This window comes from Martes martes, assembly GCF_963455335.1.
Source record: "Martes martes genome assembly, contig: scaffold_202, whole genome shotgun sequence".
Lineage (NCBI taxonomy): Eukaryota > Metazoa > Chordata > Mammalia > Carnivora > Mustelidae > Martes > Martes martes.
The window spans coordinates 1-20,354 of record NW_027666693.1 but is presented as its reverse complement, the minus strand read 5'-3'; the positions used below and the strand labels follow the sequence as shown (position 1 = coordinate 20,354).

Below are 20,354 nucleotides of genomic sequence, written 5' to 3'. Positions count from 1 at the left end.
AGATATATAATTTATATCTAGTTCTTCTTTAGAAGGGTAAAAAAAATAAATTATTCTTATAAGTTACTATAAACCTCCCATTTTATCTCTCAGACAGATGTTTGTAAATCACTGAGCTACATGAACATCAAAACATGAAGTAGAAGAACTATTTAGGGCTGTCCTCTTTGGGTAGCTTATCTGGTGAAAAAGATCTCTTAAATCAAAAACAATGAATTGATCACCACAGAGACTATACAGATCATACTGACCTGAAGATACATAGAGCCTCACCTACGCTCAGACTACACTCTACATTTAGAAAATTGTGTAGATCAAGATGCAGAAGATTCCATTTTTTAAAACCATTTCAAACATGAACGAACCTTGATAACATGAAAGCATTTCACAGACCCTCACATAATAGTACTTGCATAAGAAAACACATCATCTTTTTAAAAACTGCTCTGAGATAGGAACATTTGAAAGAACTTTGTATCATCTTAACAATTACAATAGCATCAATGTATTCTTTTTTTTAAAAAAGATTTTATTTATTTATTTGTCAGAGAGAGTGACCACGGGCAGACAGAGAGGCAGGCAGAGGCAGAGGGAGAAGCAGGCTCCCTGCTGAGCAAGGAGCCCGATGTGGGACTCGATCCCAGGACGCTGGGATCATGACCTGAGCCGAAGGCAGCCGCTTAACCAACTGAGCCACCCAGGCATCCCAACATCAATGTATTCTTAAAAAGAGCAAGTAAATATACAAGACCTCATTTGGTCTATAGACAATGCTTCACATATAAAAAGATCACACCCTTTCTCATTCCTTCTCCCCAACTCCACCTGTGACCTGCAATCCCAGGCCCCACGTTAGAGACCAGTGCTGTGGGTTAGGGGTGCCAGAAGGCTGGGGTGGAGCAGAGGAAAATAACAGGCAATCAATCACCTATTAACCAGGACTCCCCAATGTTATTCTCCTTTGGTGCATGAAGAGCAGCATTTGATTACTCAATGGGCTCATGATTACATGCAAAATACTCAAGAGATGCTCAAAGAGACACTGGGAAACAAGTGGAGAGAGGGAAGGAGGGAGGGAGGAGACATTGATTAAGACCGATCGATCAACCTTGGATGAAGTTATCCAGAATCATGTTTTCAGAAAATGGATAAAGAAGCCATCTTAATTTCCACATATATGTAAGTTTTAGAATGCTCCTAAAGGTCTTCGTCTGGGGTTGTTAAATGTACTACATAGATAAATATAGGAGCGTTAACGTAGAACACCTGTCTCAGAACAAAGTGATGGCAAATACTACCACATTCTAAACCACCTAAGCAGGGACACCAAAGGGGGTGGCTGAAGATCCACTTGCTGCCTTTGGCTGATCCCCAGTTCTGGTCTTCCAGAAACGGAGGGAGAGCAAAGAGATGGTTTCTCGGAGGTGGGTTTTGCTCTCCTCCCACCCAAGCTTGCCTTTACCTCAAGCCTAGCAAGTGTGGCTTCCGGGACACCTGTGTCCTCCGGAAGCAGGACACCAGAGACCAGCATCTGACTGTGCCTGAAGATCAGGGGGAAGAGACGCGCTCGCGAAGCAGGCTGTGTCCGCAGAGTGCAGGGCTGCCGCTGGGGAGTGACTTGCTGCCAACAAGCAGACCGGTCGTCCTAGGAGGAGCCAGCCTGAGGAGGTCTGTAATGCCCCCAAGAGAACTTAGGACAAGGCAGTCATCACCACGGACCACTGGTGGCAGCAAGAGAGCCTCAGGTCAGATTTCGGGTGACTTTCAGTCTGACTATAAGAAAGGCCATAGGACCCATCCTAATTTAACTAATGGGACAGAGGAGAACAAGCCCCACACAGAGCCGGTAGTAGGTAGGCAGTTAGTATGTTTTTGATTACCCTTCAAGGTGCCTGTTAACAGTAGAATTTCAAACTTCTAATGACGGATGCATAAGATTTGAATTACAAAAGTCTTCAAAGAAAGAAAGAGTTCAAATCTAAAATTTACTGAGTCCTATGCTCACAGTGATTATCAGTTTTCTCAAATGAATCCAGCAAGGTATTTTAATTATATGATACCTAAATGGCAGTATATTCCACCACCCATGTTTTATTATTAATATAATGGTAATATTTTAGAACAAGAAAGGACTAGTCCAGATACTAACCCTACAGACAAGATTATAATCCACAGAGAACCTACATAAGGTGAGGAACTACCTGCTTTTCAGCTCAATATTACTTCCATTACTTTCTCAGGATCAAAAAAGAAATCTCCATTGCAAAGATTTACAAATAAACTTAATTTTGAGATGTGAAATTGTAACAAAAGTAAGAGAGAGAAAAGCACCAGCTACACAGAGGAAGAAAGGGAAATACTTACGGACAATGGCAAAGGGGGTTTCTATTTCTGTGAGCACCCTACTCCCGGGAGATTTGAAAGCGGCTTGAATAGTTGGTTCAAGAAAAAGTGATCTAGGTACAGCACAGAAATAGTGTAACGGAAGTGATGGGGTACACAGATAAGAAAACACAAAAAGACTTGTTTCAGGATGGCTGATACTGCCAGGGGACCCCAAAAGGTGACAAATATGTTCTTAGAAACAGGCTTTTGTTCCCCAAACCAGAACAGTCTAAAGCTTGGGTCAGAACTTTAGCTACAGGCACAGAAGATATGAAATTTCAAAACAGAAACAAATTGAACAAAATTAGGAATAGTTCAGCTATGAACAGATAGATAATGAATTTACATTATTGCCAGAAAGATAATATAAAAGTAGTTCTCAAAATCAATACTTATGTGTCATCATCATGGAAATGGCCATTTAAAAAAAAAAAGTTTCCATGAATATAAAAGGATATAGTAAGTGCAAAAGAACCAAGATTCACAAAAAAAGAGGTGCACATGTACTCATCTGGGAAACCACTGAAAGGCTCCCAAAAAAGTAGCAAAATATTCACAATATGCAGAATATTGAGATCCGATCCCACGATCAGGAAAAATAAGAAAGATAAAAATGAAACCCACCAGTTAAGCCAATCTTTAAAAAGTCATCCTATTGAGTCACAGAGCAAATCAACACAAAATAACATAACTATGAAAATAATACAATATGCCTCGCTGTTCTGCATGCTCTGAAAAAAAGTGGATGGGGAACATCAGTGTTGGTAAGACTCTAATCTACATTCAGAATTATTTGGGATAATCAGGGTTTTCAGGACTGGAAGGATCCTTCTCTCTCCCTCTCTTTTTAGCAGAAGAGGAAAGTGGCACCAATGTAGTCATTTGGCCACTTCACACAGTGTGTCACAATGTTGGTCCAGTTAGTCTCCAGAATCCTGCCATGGTACCTTACCTCATGATACTGCCATTCACCTTAGCTTTTTAAGATTACATTCATACAGATAACCAAGCGTTTCTATAGTTACCTGGAAAAATAAAGGAACCAGGAAATAGGACTTGAAAGAGTCTAGATTTTTTTGATAAGAGATACACAATATTCATTCCTTTGACTTGATTAACATTAATTCAAAGCCTTCCTTTGATCAGAAGCATATCCTAATTACAAAGCCACTGATAGAGAAAGCCTATGCTCCTAAGGTGTGGGGAGGATTTCAATCTACCTCATTTCAGATGAAGAAAAAATGAACATTCGTAAGGTTCTACTAGAGATCGGTACAAGATGGGTTCATTACAAGATAGCAGTTATTTTGAAGACTCAAGAGTCCAAGCCACACTGGGAAGCAAAGCAGAACGATTAGAGGCAACAGCAAACATGCACTCACTTAGATCACAATTTCTTTGTAAATACATAGAAACACATACCCATTTTTCCACATCAACTTGCTGTGGAAAGAAAAAGCCAAAATAAATAACAAGCAAACAAATACAGACTGGCAACGTTTCAGTTAATCTCACATAAATAAACAGTTATGAGATCCCTATACCAAAATCTACTACTAACTCTAACGGATAATAAAAATATTCAAAATTCTCATTAATAACATTTAATTCTCCTGAAACAAAAAGAAAACTCAATTTAGTGATCGGAACTTCTAAAGTTATTAGGCTAGAAAAGCACCAGGTACATGAAATAATATTAATCCAACATATTCAGAAGCAAACATGAACCTTTCTTTACCTAATTCTCAAACCTAATAGGTCTCCTGATTTAGGGAGGACTGTTCTCCACTAAGTATCTATTTAGTGAAAAAGGTCACTTTAGAAATACAGCATCTAACTCTAAAAACCTTTCATGTAATACAAGTAAAACGACTTACTCCAATCTTAATATTGTATAAAATGCCACAATATAACAAAAGTCATGCCTTGCTGAATAATTCTGAAATTATATCAGCATCAAATTATCTTTAAAATTGCATTTATTAATGAATATATGTTAGCCTCATAATCATTATGTGATTTTTAGCCTCATAACCATTATGTGATTCTTTAAAAAACTCAGTGAATATAATTATATTCCAAAGTGTAAAATAGAATTAAAAACCATACATCAATAAGGACCGACTTCTACAATGCCTTAGGACTCCCAGCCAATCAATCAGAACAACAGGAACAAAAAAATTCGACACCGAGGAGAATACTCTGTGTCAGAGTTAAATTTCCATGACCCACCTCCCTTCTGTAATACGTATGATCAGTGTCCTGTGTCACTGGAGGTTTGCTTCAGATTCTTCACCCATTTAAGTTTATTTGTAACCTTTTCTCTTAGAAAATCCATTAATCAGGGAAGACGCTAACGCTATTTGGGCAGAAATCTTGGGTCCTAGGTAAGAATCTGCTTCCCTTGGTAAGCAAGCTTCTAGGAGGAAATGTGCATAAAATAAAATATATGGAGAGGTTATCTTTAAGATATTATAAAGTGATATAAAAATATCAACCTAAATATACAGATAGAATTGTTTTGAAGCCCCAGTGAATTTCTATTTACTTAAATTTCTTGTAATGCAGCACTTTGATTTACTTAACAATTTGGCTAGTCCCCTGGGAAATCTGTGCTAAACCTCTTCCCAGCCTATGTGTTTTAAAAACACAAAATTGCTAATAAGAAAGAAAAATTTACTGAATGCAAAGGCCCAGTTTTCACTATACATTTTTAAGGTATTTGGCTATGATACAAAGCACAAGTCCTCATTTTAAACATTAACCCCTGTTAGAGTGATGAATTTATTTCTCTGGGTTCTGGGGCAAAGGGAAGTTAGTTAAATTTAGTCAGTTATAAAAGTAACCATTTATTTTTCTACCTCCAAAAGGACAAATTCTTGTATTTATTGTCTTTCAAGAACAACAATTCAAGGAAATGTGTAATGATTTCCTTTAAATATTTGCCAGGAAAACAAAATATACCATTTCAGTGACTTCAATGATTAGCAAAGTCATCACTATTTTCATTTCTAAATGTTAAATGTTCCCTCTCATGCACACACATTTGCATCATGCAAAGATAGAGGATTGCAGGATTTTTCTAGAAGAAAGAGAACTTATAATTAAGAATCAAAACTGTTAAAAAAAAAAGAATCAAAACTGTTATTAGTAATAGAAGTTCTTTAATGATGTATATTAACAAAGAGAAACAGTTCTTAAGTAGCAAGAATTAGTAGCAATATACCAAATTCCGTATCCCCATACCCAAAGAAAGGCTTAGCAACAGCATGTGCTAGGGATGAATTATCAGATCAACACATAAGACAAGACAAATAGCCCACAGATTTACAAGACGAAAGTGCAATAAAGCTGTAATTATGCATAAGCGATAGAAAGATTTCATGACACGTCTCTTATTAAAGTTAACAAGAATCATTTCATTAAATGCCTGCAAATGGTGAAGAGGAGAATGATTTCTTGGAGCTAATTGAAGAAGGGGAATATAAAGTCCACAATAACCTTGATTAATTTTAGAGTTTAAATAATTACCAAATCCATAAAGCATGTAAGACAAATGAACATTCATTCCAATCATTTATTATCCAAACATGTGGCATTTTTAAAAAAAATACAGAGATTTCATTAATTTAGAGAAAATAAATATTTTAATATCAGTAGGAAATTACATCAAATACTCTATCATAATACAACTAAAAAAAGGGCAACCTCATTTTTCAAATAAAACAAAACTTCCATTAAGAAAAACAAAATTTAAATACCAGCCTCATTTAACAGAGAGGACAGGAGTTTAAAATATAATACAAAAGTAATTAATTCTGAATTATATCATTATATGAAAGATGGAATGTTCATAGGACATCTTTTTATATTCATATTTTAATTAATACATTTTGGACATATAAACATGAACTACTCCATAATCTTAAAAAAAAAAAAAATTGGTTACTTCTTCCAAATTGCTTAACTCATTTTACTGTGTAAGTTGAAAAATTTTATTGTTATTAAATCTATAAGCCACCCATTAAGCAGTTACTATGTGCTCTGCTTTGAACTAAATGCTTTACATGTAATCTTACTGTCTGCATTTTACAATATGAAGAAACAAAGGAAATATAAAGGTGTTAGGAACACAATGAAAAAAAAAGTTACTTAGTTACAAAACAATGGAACTTGACCAGAAATTGGGTCTCTGACTTCAAAGCCCATACTCCCTTACCACTACTACGTACACCACACACAAGTTATATCATTTTTTTCTCTTTTTTTTTCCAAGATTTTTATTTATTTATTTGAGAAACAGAGACAGAGAGAGAGAGCATGCATGAGCAGAGGGGAGGGGCAGTGGGAAAGGGAGAAGCAGACTCCCCACTGAGCAGGGAGCATGATGCCAGGCACCATGCCAGGACCCTAGGATCATGACCTGAACCAAAGGCAGACGCCCAACTGACTGAGCCACCCAGGCTCTTTTGTTTCAAAATTTTATTCTGCATTTAATTTGAAATTGCTCTATAGCCTATTTCTTCTGGTAAGTGCTACCCAATACAATGTGTTAACATCTAAGTAAGAAAAAGTAAAAGGCACCTCAAGATTTTTTTTAAGTAGGCTCTATGCCCAATGTGAGCCTCAAACTCACAACCCTGAGATCAAGACTCGGACACTCTACAGACTGGGCCAGCCAGGTGTCCCAAATTCTTGTAACATCAAAGATGTTAAATTTCAGTTGTTCAAGGCATCTTTAGTTTTCTGCATAGATACATTTCTAAATAATTACACTGCAACAATAAAACATTCATCATGAATATACAGTTTTTAATAACAAGGCATAACACAAAAAAAGTAATTAAAATATTCAATGCAAGCCTACAATCTACTACCGTGTTGCTAAATTTTTTTAAGTAATAAATTACAGAAAAATGAAAAGAAAAAAACTGTTCTACCCTATAAATAATTCTCTACCACACAGGCTGTTTATTATTAAGACTGCAAGGGAGGGGGTGGGGACATGAAAATTTGCACACTATGTTCCAGGATTCAAAATATGATGAAGTCATCTAGATTTTTTTAAAGTAATTATGATCTGGAGAGGCCATGTTTTTAATGAACATAATCAGTTCAGAAAAATATGTAAGTCATGAGTATACAGTTTGCTGAAATTTTACTGAGTAAACAAACCCATGTAATCAGCACCCAGATCTAAATATAGGACACTACTATGACCTCGAGGCTACCTTCACATCCACCCTGAAGGTAACAATTATTCTATCACTATTAATTAGTTTTACGTTTTCTTACTTTGAAAATACAGACTATGTCCTCTTTTTATCTAGCTCCTTTAGCTGACATTAGTTTATAAAATTCATCATGTTGTTGTACGTGGTAGTAATTAATTCACTTTCCCAGCTTTATAACATTCCATTGTATGAATACATCACAATATACTTATCCATTCAACAGCTGGAGTAGTGAGTGATCTATTGCAACTTGGAAATGGAACTACTAAAATTTTTCCCCAGTTTTTCAAACAAGTCTGGCCCAAACAGTAAAACTCCAAAATAAATTAAAACTACTTTGTTTTTCATCACTCAGCATCAGGGAAATACAAAGCAAAACCACAATGAGACAGCACCTCACTCACACCAGTCACAATGGCTAAAATCATCAAGTCAGAAAACAACAAATGTTGGCAAGGATTCAGTGAAAGGGGATCCCTCTCACGCTGTTGGTGGGAATGCGAGCTGGTGCAGCCACTCTGGAGCAGAACAGGGAGGTTCCCCAAGAAGTTAGAAATAGAGCTACCCAGCAATTGGGCTACTGGGTATTTAACCCAACGATACATATGTAGCGATCTGAAGGGGCACGTGCACCCCAATATTTACAGCAGCAGTGCCCACAACAGCCAAACTATAGAAAGAGCCCAGATGTCCATCAACAGATGAATGGATAAAAATGTGGTGTGTGTGACACAAACACACGCCGAAATACTACTCAGCCATCAAAAAAACCCAGAAATCTTGTCATTTGCAATGTATTATGCTAAGTGAAATAAGTCCATCAGAGAAAGACAATTACCATGTTGTTTCACTCATATGTGGAATATAAGAAATAGCACAGAGGATCATAGGGTACGAGAGGGAGAACTGAATGGGGAAAAATCAGAGAGGGAGACAAACCATGAGAGAATCTTCACACTAGGAAACCAACAGGTTGCTGGAGGGGAGGTGGGAGGGGGGACGGGGTAACTGGGTGATGGGCATTTAGGAGGACACATCATGTAATGAGCACTGGGTGTTTACACAATGGATGAATTACTGAAGTCTATATCTGAAACTAATGATGTATTCTATGTTGGCTAATTAGATTTAAATTAAAAAACAAAACAAAACACTACTTTGTTTGGCTTACATGTTTCCTTTCTCCCACCTCCACAAAACAAAACAGATTCCTTGGTGCCTAGTTATTTGTTGAATGAGTTACCCAACTGCCATTGAATAAGGAATTAACATCACGTTATACACTTTTATTAAAATACTGGCATGTAGATAGGTTAATTACATCTCAACAAGCAGTGAGTTTATCCCTTGGCAAAAGAAAGAAACTAATACTTATTACGAATCTACTACTACAGATACTGTGCTGGGTATTTTTATACTCACTTTCTCCCTTGTAACTATTAGTTATCACAGTTACAAGGTTATATTTTTTCTTTATTTCTGCTTTCTTTTTGATTTTCATATATATTTACAAATAACAGAATTAAAGATTCACCAGATCTCAAACTGAGGTACTTACCTAAATGCTCTCTGGAGTGAGCCCCATAATATTAAAATGGAAAATATGAAGTATTAAATTAGAATGGAGAGATGTGGTGTTAATGCTGAGGAAATTATAATTTTTAAAAAAGCATGTCTCCATAATTCAATATTGAACGTGGTTTGTATTTTAAACCATATGAGACCTCAAAGTCCTCTCTGTCATCAGTCAAAGAAAAAAAAAGATCATCATAAACTTAATTAAGCAAATGAAGTCACAAAAGGGAAGTCCAGAAAAATTCACTGAATTACACTTTGGTCCAATTTCTTGGCTTTATTCAGACTTTTTTATTAATCGGGCAGAAACCTTCATATTTTGGGGAGTATATGAAACAAGGAAACAGCTCTAACACAATACAGTAAACTTGACAATCTCCCACACCAGCACATTTAACTCAATTGTAGGAAAGAGTTTAGAAAATCTACATGAAAGTATTTTTTTCCTTCTAAAAGTTAAACTAAGTGATAGAAGACTAAGATCTACCACTTCCTAAATTATTCCCATTTTAGAAAAGGAACAGTTCCTGTAATACTACTTAAATTGCTTTCTGAATTTATTCAAAGCCTCAGGAACACCCACTTTCTCTTTAAGCACAGAATATGTCAAAATGGCTCTTGCATAAACGTTAATGTTAACAAATTCAAATAGGTGCTAACGAATAATATAGTAGCTCTCTTCCAGGTAGGTTCTCATGAGAATTACTATGTTCAATTAAATACCAAAAGTAAATTCATTTGGGAAAATTAATCATCAAGAAAAGTATTAACAATCTGTGAGGGGGAAAAAGTAATGAGGTAGAACTTGCCCTACTAAATATTAAAACATTTCCAAAATACAATGATCAAATCAGTGCTGTTTGGGTATAATAATGGACAAACATGTATGACAGAATGTTTCATTTAGAGTAACATATTTGGGAATATATGAATTTAATGTATGACTAAAAAGTGTCACAATCAATAAGAAATGGAATAATCAGTCATGAACAAGGATGGAACTTTTGCTTAGCTATTGGGGAAAATAATTAACTGAAATACTAACCTTAAATGAACTCTACATGAATCTACTATGAGAAATAATAAACTCCATATAATAACAAACTAATAAATTCCGGATTCATTTACTATAAAAAAGTGAGGGATACAGGACACCTGTGTGGCTCAGTTGGTGAAGTATCTGCCTTTGCCCCTGGGATAGAGCCCCAAGTGAGGCTCCCTGCTCAGTGCAGAGCCGGCTTCTCCCCCTGCCTCTCCCCCCACTCATGCTCTCTGATAAATAAATAAATTCTTTAAAAAAAAAAAAAAAAAAAAGGTGAGGGATTCAAAGATAGATACACTGATTCTAACAGAACAATTCAATGCAATTCCAGTGAAAATCCCAGAAAGCTATTTTGTGGATACTGACAAACTGATTCTAAAGCTTATATGGAAATGCAAAAAAACTCAGAATAGCCAACACAACACTGAAGGAGAAAAATTAAGAAGATGGACACTCTCCAACATCGAGACTTAATCTAAAGCTACAGTCATCAAGACAGTGTGGGACTGGCAAAAGAACAGAGATCCCTAGAACAGAAGAGAAAGCCCAGAAACAGACCCACATAAATACAGTCAACTGATCTTTGGCCAATGGTCAAAGGTAATGCAATGAAAAAAGGATGGTCTTTTTACCAAATAACGCTGGAATAACTGGACATCCTCATGAAAAAGAAAAAAAAAAAAGGAATCTAGATATAGTCCTTAAACCCTTTCTAAAAATTAATTAGAAATGGATCACATACTTAAATGTAACACATCAAACAGTAAAACCCCTGGAAGGTAACACAGGCGAAAATCTGCATGACCCTGGGTTTTCCAAGGACATTTTAGATACCACCACCAAAGTATGATCCATGAGAAAAAAATTTGACAAGCTAGGCTTCATTAAAATTAAATCCTCTGTTCTGTTAAAGATCATGTTAGCCAAATGGAAAGACAAGCCATAAATGGGAGAAAATCTTTGCAAAATACATATATGATAAAGGACTGGCATCCAGAATATACTAAGTACTCTTAAAACACAGCAACAGAAACAGAAACAGCCCAGTTAAAAAAAGATCTCATGGGCACCTCACCAAAGAAGACATCAGATAGCAAATAAGCATATGAAAAGATGCTCAACATAGTATATCATCAGGGAATTGCAAACTAAAGTCACAATAAGATACCACTACACATCTATAAGAATGGCTAAAATCCAAAGACTGACAACAGCAAATGCTGAGGGCGATGTGGAGGAACAGGAACTCTAGTTCATTGTTAGCAGGAATGCAACATGACATAGCGACTTTGGAAGAGAGTGTCTTACAAAAATAAGCATACTGTTAACACTGTCATTCAGCAGTCATATTCCTTAGTGTTCACACAAAGGAATTTAAAGTTTATGTCTACATGAAACCTACACGTGAGTTCACAGCAATTTTATTCACAATTGCCAAAATTTGTATGCATCCAAGATGTCCTTCAGCAGGTGAATGGATAAACTGTTGGGCCCCCATACAATGGAACACTATTCAGCAATAAAAAGAAATGAGCTATCAAGCTAGGCAAAGACACGGAGGAGTCTCAAATACACACTGCTGTGTGAAAGAAACTAGTGTGAAAAGAGTATGTACTGTATGATTCCAACTACATGAAACTATGGAAAAGACAAAACTATGGAAACAGTAATAGATCAGTGGTTTCCAGCAGTTGGGGGAGGGAGGAATAATAGGGGGAGCACAGGGGATTTTTAGGGTGGTGAAACCATTCTGTATGACACAATCATCGTGGGTACATGACATCAAACCTTTGTCAAAACTCACAGAACATATAGCACAAAGAGTGAACCCCAATGTAAACTATGTGCCTTTCTGCGATCAGGATGCCATCAACACGGGCTCACCAATTGTAACAAGTGTACCACAAAGGCAAGACCATAATTACAGGGTGATTGAGTGCAGGGGGTATGGGAATGTTCTCAACAATGTTCTGTAAACCTAAAACTGCTCTACAAAAAACAAGTGAAATAAAAAGCTTTTCAGACATAAAAGGCATTTTCATAGAAAAGTGGGTATAATACATACCAAATAGTTGTTATGCAATATAAAACAAGAGAAGCGTAAGCAACCATCAAAACCCAGTGACAGGGGCTCTCTGAGTGGAAATACTACTGCTGGCCCAGGAGGTTTACGAAATTGGTCAAGGAAGAGGACACCTGGAACATGTGCACAGAACAAGGGAGTGAACTTCTGAAAGACCCAGGAATCTAAGCTGAGGCACGAGCACGGTAAGCTTACAAGAAATGCTATCTGCCGAAAACAGAGCATATTCACGGAGTGAGTCCAGACTGGATGGTGGATGGACAGAAGAAGGGAGAAAGAACGAAAAACCAGCGCCTACATTCCCTCACAAACACTGAAGTCACATAGCAACAATTAAATCAGAAACAGTCTGCGCGGGGAACAGACACAGAGGGTGCTCTGATGATTGGCTCGATCCGTCGAGGTGCACAGATTCTTTCCTAATCCACACTTGAGTGGCTCTCAGAAGCCTCAACTTCTTATGGGGAAAAACTACAAACCAATCAACCAAATTTATGCATCCAAGCAGGATCCTCCTCAAAGCCATCCTGCTGGTTTAGCAACTAGAGCTCATGACTAAGTCAATGAGAGAATTCATTTCTCTCCTCCTATAATTGTTATACACACTAACACTTCTATTCTGTAAACCACTAGAAACAAATCAAAATTTTCAAGCCACAGATGTGTACAGACAAATCCCTTTTTTATCTCTGACCCCAAAACCTTATTTTTATTCCTTCACTCCCCAGAAAAGCATTTTCCTAGTGCTTTCAAGGCACACATTCCTCTTACACCCTGTGGTCCTGTCTGGGAAGAAACCATCCCGGCTTTCAGACTCTCTCTCACTATCTCCTCTGCAGAGACCACGCACTGTGGTTACTCATCCGTAGGTCACTAACTCCAGCCTACGAAGTGCTAAATCTTCCTGTCTCACTGTTGCTTCTCTCATGTCATGTAACGCAACGTTTTTGATACGTCCTTCCCCGTCTCACGTTCGCCAGAATTATGAGTACTGGTACACTACGATAGGAAGCCCATTCGGTGCACCCTTGGGTGCTGCTTTCTGCACTCTGTGAAAGGTCTAGGGGCAGTCCTAAGGTTTCCCAGCCCAGCAGAGAACGGGCCCACAGCACCACGCACTCTTAGAGCTACTGACCTCACCATGACCTCAGAAGCCACAGGAACATAATCTGGTTGCAATTACCAGTCCTGCCTTAAATGTTCCATCTGGCCTCCTGCATCCCCAGGTTATGCAGATCACCCTGGTCTTTGTCTTTCCCTTACAGCTCTGAGATTCGCTGTATAAAACGGGACAGCTTCTAAGAGTGTGTGTCTGCAACTCCGAGGAGCTGTGTGGCCTCCTTTTAAATTGTCACATCTGTACAAAATCAAGTGACATATTTTCTACGTGTGCCTATTATCTATGTTTTCTTCTGGGGAAAGGTACGAGAACTTTTATCTGGTTCACAAAGGCACCATGCCTGGGGATGGCCAAAAAAATTCTCACCCGGATGAGACCCTCTGGACAGTAAAAAGGGGAACTTGCAAGAATTAAGCTGTGACAACAGGGCTTCACCTGGATTGTCCAACAAGGATGGGTGTCCAATCTGGATTTTCTAGGCCAACAAGGATGGTGGGTACCTGACCCCAAATTTTAACTTCCCATGTTCCCTTCTGAAAATACTCCTTTTCTTCCACAACAGCAAGGGGCAATGTGAAAAAGAGCTGTACTTCACAAGCAAAAGTTCCACCTTCCATTCAAAGCTGTTACAAGAGTAGCAGAAACACAATTTTGGGCACTTTTTAGCCCTCTGATTTTGGGTTTGTAGGGCCTACCTTGTGGTTCTGCAAGTGGCAATATTTACTGAAATCTGGTTCATAACCTGCTTCCCATGTGGTAGTGGTTAGAGCGAGTGGTCACCACAGACTGAAAGCCCGGCCCTCATGGGGTTTACACTCTAGTGGGGACAGGTGGTCTTGAAAAATAATAGAAAGGAAAACAAAAACAGAAGCACATACTTTGTCAAAAGGTAATAATGCTCAGGGACGCCTGGGTGGCTCAGTTGGTTAAGCGGCTGCCTTCGGCTCAGGTCATGATCCCAGCGTCCTGGGATCGAGTCCCACATCGGGCTCCTTGCTCCGCAGGGAGCCTGCTTCTCCCTCTGCCACTCTGTCTGCCTGTGCTCGCTCTCTCTCTCTCTCTGACAAATAAATAAATAAAATCTTAAAAAAAAAAAAAAAGGTAATAATGCTCTGGGAAAACTCAAGCAGGCTAAGGAGAAAGACGAGTTAGGGGGGAAGGGGAGTATGGGTGGTACCATCTGCTGAACAGACGTGAAAGAAAGAAGAAAGACTACGATAAGAGTAGAATGTTTTGGGCACCTGGGTGGCTCAGTGGGTTAAAGCCTCTGCCTTCGGCTCAGGTCATGATCCCAGGGTCCTGGGATCGAGCCCCACATCGGGCTCTCTGCTCGGCGGGGAGCCTGCTTCCCTTCCTCTCTCTCTGCCTACTTGTGATCTCTGTCCGTCCAATAAATAAATTAAAATCTTAGAAAAAAAAGTTTAGAATGTTTTACAAGAATAAGGTAGAACTTTAAGAGAACAAAAATTAGGGGACGGTTGGCTAGAAAGGTTATGAATCTCTTTAAATCACTAGTAAATTCAGGAATAGTTTATCACATGAATTTACCATCTGATTCATTCACTATCAAAGATTTCCATATGTAAGATTTTTTTTTTAAATCTTAAACACACACAAAAAAAATTCTGAGGAAGATGCCCAAATTGAATGAGAGTAATCAAATAAAATAATCTATACATTCAAGATTCATCATCTAAAACAGTGCATAACTGCACCACAGTGATTAAATTACATGTGAATTAAATTGGCCTCCTTATTGAGTTTGATGCTGGCGTCTTGGAAAATCACTTCATTCAAATACACAGAAATATGGAGTATCCTTAGCTTCGGAGTGGAAAGTAGTCTTTCTGGCTTTGGAAAGACCGTAAAAGAGGCAACGTCTACTAAAAGAAGATGTGCATTTTAACCGCAGACAAATATCCACATTCCTGTAAGCGGTGAATAAATAACGGTTGCTCAGCGAACACTTTGAGCTATATGCCCTTCAGGAGATTACAATCATATTCATCTTCTAAATCACCTCTCCAAGTTCACAGATGGAAGACGGGTACAAGGCTGTGTACAGAGGCTTTACACAAGATGCTGGTAGATGATCCCATCAAGCTAGTAATTTGTTAATTTATTTGCATTATAACTCCACTCCCAAAGCAGTATTTGTGCTTTACAAAGAATGTTCCTGAACAGTAAGATAAATAGAAATCGGCCTCTGGAAAGAAAATGTTAAGTTATAGTAGGTATTTGGGAATTGCTCTTTCGATATAAATAATAACATTAAATTGTCTGCAATCTAAACAGACTAATCCATTAAGTCTTGAGGACATCAGCCATTTATGATGTGATGCAGGACGAGATACAGGGGGAATAACGCTGGGTGAGTTATGAGAAGCTCCTTCCTCTCTGTACTCTCATTGAGGGAAGTTTCTCTTCACGATTCCATCACTAAATTTCTCAGGAGGAAAGGTTCATTCTTATTCAGCTCTGGCAGCTCCAGCCCAAAATTCACAACAGCAACTCCATAGACCTTTGTGGAACGAATGCTACTTGAACCAGTAAGGCAGAAAGGATGTGGCTTTTCCATTTCTCAGCTATGGAGACAACTGAGGCATTGTGATCTCTTTTTCTAGATAAGGATTTAACTTGTTAGACCTAGTTTGGCTCAAGAACCTGGAGAATCTCAAATATAAATAAATAGTTCCAATTAAGGCAAAAGAATGCCAACTCTGGGTCTGCCATGTACTGTAGCAAACAATGACAGAAATGATCCAACGCTCACTTATAATACAAATGTCTTCCTTGTCCCAAAAAAAGAACCTGATTTCATAGATGTACCATTCTTCTCTCCCTCCCCATGCTCTCAGCCAATTGTGCTGACCACAGTTCCCTCAATAAGTAACAGTCATAATCATGCAACAGTGTGCATGAGGGAAATTCTACCAGGCTTCTTTATTCCCTTAAACAAATAAACAACAACAATAACAACAACAACAAACACAGAAAGTCAGCTCCTTTTCATGCCTATGGAAGATGCTGAATTTAGAGATCGTTCCTGAAACTAGCCTAAGAACTAGGCAAACAGAGAACAGACTGAAGAGAACTATACAAAATGTGAGCCAGAGCCCTGATCAATTAAAACGGGACTCTTTGTCTTTGGACACTTTGTGTCATTTTTTTAAAACCACGTATGATTCAGTTGTAAAAGAGGACACAACAGTCAGTAATATGATGCCGTTGATGTAAAAGTATTTTTGTACACGACTTTCTAGATGGATACAGACCAATCTTTTAGCGATGGTTGTCTTCAGGGAAAAGGAGGATTATGAAGCAAATATTTGCATTCAATACTCTGCAATATTACTATTATGAGGATAAATGATTGTGAAATGGTTCTAGAACTTAAATTTTAATGGAAATTTAAGTGTATGTTTATATTGCATGCACGGCAGGCACTAATTATGTGTTTTCCCCCAGCTTTATTGAGATATAATTGATACACATGACTGTAATATAAGCTTAAATGTTCGGCATAACGGTTTGATTTACACACATTATGAAATGATTATTGCAGTAAGTTTAGTTAGCATCCATCATCTCAATAGAGATACAACGAAAAAATTTTAAGAAAAAAAAATTTTTCATTGTGATGAGCACCATTGGGATTTACTCTTGACAACTCTCCTACACACCCCACAGCAAACGTTAACTATGGGCATCATGCTGGACATGACAGCACCAGAACTCGTTCATCCTGTAACTGGAAACTGTTCTCTTTTCACACGCCGCCCCCTCCTTCTTCCAATCCTCCCTCATCCCACTTCTGGTAGCCACAAATCTGATCTCTTTTTCTATGAGTTTGTTTTTATTTTGTTTTTGTAGATTCCACATAAGAGTTAAGTCATACAGTATTTGTCTTTCTCTATCTGACTTATTTCACCCAGCATAATGTCCTCAATGTCCATGCATTTGTTGCAAAAGGCAAGATTTCATTCTCTTTTATGTCTGAATAATGTTCTATCACACATAGACACACAAACACGCTTTTTCACCTATTCATCCATCAGTGGATGCTTAATGTTGTTTCTGTGTCTTGGCTGTTGCAAACAAAGCTGCAGGGAACATGGGGTGCAGGTATCTTTTTGAGTTACTGTTTTTGATTCCTTTGGATATAGTCCCAGAAATAGAATGGTAGTTCTATTTTTATTTTATTGAGGACTTCCCATATTTTTTCCACAATGGCTGCACCAAGTTACAATCCCATCAATGGTACACAAGAGTTTCCTTTTCTCCACATCTTCTCCAGTGTTTGTTATCTCTTGTCTTTTTTATGGTGGACAACCTAATGGGTGTGCAATGGTATCTCATTGGGATGTTGATTTGTATTTCCTTAATGACTACCGATGTTGAGCATTTCTCCATGTACGAGTTGGCCATCTGCGTGTCTTCTTATTTTGCTCTAGCACTATCCCTGCCATAGTAAATGGCAAGATTTCATTCTTTTTATAGCTGAGTAATATTCCACTGCATACATACACTACAATTTCTTTATCAATTTGTCTATCAGTGGACATCGGGCTGTTTCCAAATCTTGGCTTTTGCAAATAGTGCTGCTATAAACATAGGGCTGCGTGTATCCCTTTAGAACTAGTGTTTTAGTATTCTTTGAGTGAATACCCAATAGTGTGACTGCTGGATCATCAGATAGCTCTAATTTTAACTTTCTGAGAAACATCCGTGCTGTCTCCCACAGTGGCTGCACCAGTGTGCATTCCCACCAACAGTGCAAGAGATTCCTTTTTCTCCACATTTTTTTTTAAGATTTTTTTATTTATTTATTTGTCAGAGAGAGAGAGAGAGAGAGCGAGAGAGAGAGAGAGAGAGCACAGGCAGACAGAGTGGCAGAGGGAGAAGCAGGCTCCCTGCGGAGCAAGGAGCCCGATGTGGGACTCGATCCCAGGACGCTAGGATCATGACCTGAGCCGAAGGCAGCCGCTTAACCAACTGAGCCACCCAGGCATCCCTCTCCACATTTTTGCCAACACCTGTTTCCTCCTATGTTGTTGCTTTTAGCCATTTGACAGGTGTGAGGTGATATCTCACTCTAGTTTTGATTTGCATTTCCCTGATAAGTGATGGTGAGCACCTTTTCATGTGTCTGTTACCCATTGGTATGTTTTCTTTGTAGAAATATTCATGTTTTCTGCCCATTTTTAATTGGATTATTTGGCTTTTTAGTGTTGAGTAAATTCTTTATATATTTTGGATACTTGCCCTTTATCAGATATGTCATTTGCAAACACTTTTCCCATTCTGTCAGTTGCCTTTTAGTCCTGCTGATTGTTGTTTGTTGATTTGCAGAAGCTTTTTATTTTGATGTGGTCCCAACAGTTTATTTTTGTTTCTGTTCCCCTTGCCTCAGGAGACCTATCTAGAAAGAAGTTGCTACGGCTAATGGCAAAGAAGTTCCTTTTAATATACCATTAATCAAGCAAGTAAATAAGCAAATGAGGACATTTATATGTACCTATATTTATATTTATAAAGTTTATTTATTCCCAACCATATTCCAGGCCGGCATATTGCTGAAGCAAAAATAAAAACTGAGTACGGTATTATTTTTATTAAAAAGTATCCCTAGTTCAGTCTTTGGCTCTGGTCTCTTCAGAGTCAGGTGTCCACTACCACGATATTTAAAAGTATAATACTAATCATTTGATACTGTATTTTAATGGAGACTTAGGACATGCAGATCAGTAACATATTTAAAAATGGATGAACAACATCAAGCGTTTAAGTTAACTTCACTTTTTTCCAGTGAGTCATTAGCTCAGCCATCTGAGATACTAACTTTTAATAATGTACAGAACACAATATATATTACATGAATCAGAAGCAAGGTCTGTGAACCCTTATCCTCCCACACTATCCCAATTCACTTTAATGAGAAGGAAAGCAAATAGAAAAAAAAAATTAACATGGAAATAAAACTCAACCAGGTTGGACAGAAAATTAACTCTTTTAATTTCTGATCTACCCAAGAGCTTGAACAAATAGGTCCTTAACATGCAGTGCCACTGGGCATATAGCAAAATAACAGAAGAATAAAGATAGAAAAGAAACATCAAGATCCACTTTTGGAATGCCCAATACTGAAAACTCCAAAAACTCTTAAAAGAATAAAGTCTTTTAAATATGTATCTATGAATTACTACATATACATAAGATAGACTGATCTTAAACTTGACTGGTTTACAAGAAAGTACACTTTTCAGTTCTTATTCAACTAGATTACTCTGCTTTTCATCGGATCTTGCCAACATCTTCCACCTATATCCCAAAAGTAGTCGGCTAGATAATGGTACCCCACAGAAATCCACATCCTAATCCCCAGAATCTGTGAATATGTTTCAGGGTGGTATGTAGTTCATTTTGAAGAGAGGGGATGGGCCACAAACCAGGAGCGCGAACTAAAAAAGACAAGGAAACAGAATCTTCCCCAGAGCCTCCGTAAGGAATATCGTTCTGCTAATACCATCATTGCAGCTCACTGAGATTAATTTTAGACTTCTGAACTCAAGAACTGTAAGATAATAAATTTATGGTGTCTTAAGACATCTGGTTTGTGGTCATTTTTTAACAGCAGCCATAGAAACTAAGGCATGTGGCTTCTGGGACAGTTTTTTCCTGGTTCTACTCTCTCAGACAGTAGCTTCCCAGAGCCTTCCAAAGGATCTTTCTCCTCTTCCTTCCAAGGCTTTAATAGTGATATCCCCTCAGCCTCCTCCATTCTTTTATTGTATGGACACTCCGAGTAAAGAGCTTAAAAGCAAAGACTTTAGAGTCCAGAGGATTTATACCCCACTTACACCACACGCTAGCTATCTGATCTTTCAGATACTGCAGTTTTCAGGTCTAGAAATT

General features: G+C 37.9%; 1 protein-coding gene across 1 annotated transcript in view; it reads right to left on the bottom strand.

Moving 5' to 3' along the window:
• LOC308337840 (ryanodine receptor 2-like) overlaps positions 1-14,056 on the bottom strand; it is a gene marked incomplete at both ends in the record, with an annotated part of 87,136 nt that extends 73,080 nt beyond the window's left edge. The window contains 3 exons of the mRNA XM_080831379.1: positions 3,804-3,828; positions 12,121-12,225; positions 13,875-14,056. Coding sequence (XP_080687505.1) covers positions 3,804-3,828; positions 12,121-12,225; positions 13,875-14,056 — 312 coding nt within the window. The remainder of the gene's footprint in view (positions 1-3,803; positions 3,829-12,120; positions 12,226-13,874) is intronic.
• Positions 14,057-20,354: the final 6,298 nt, after the last annotated feature.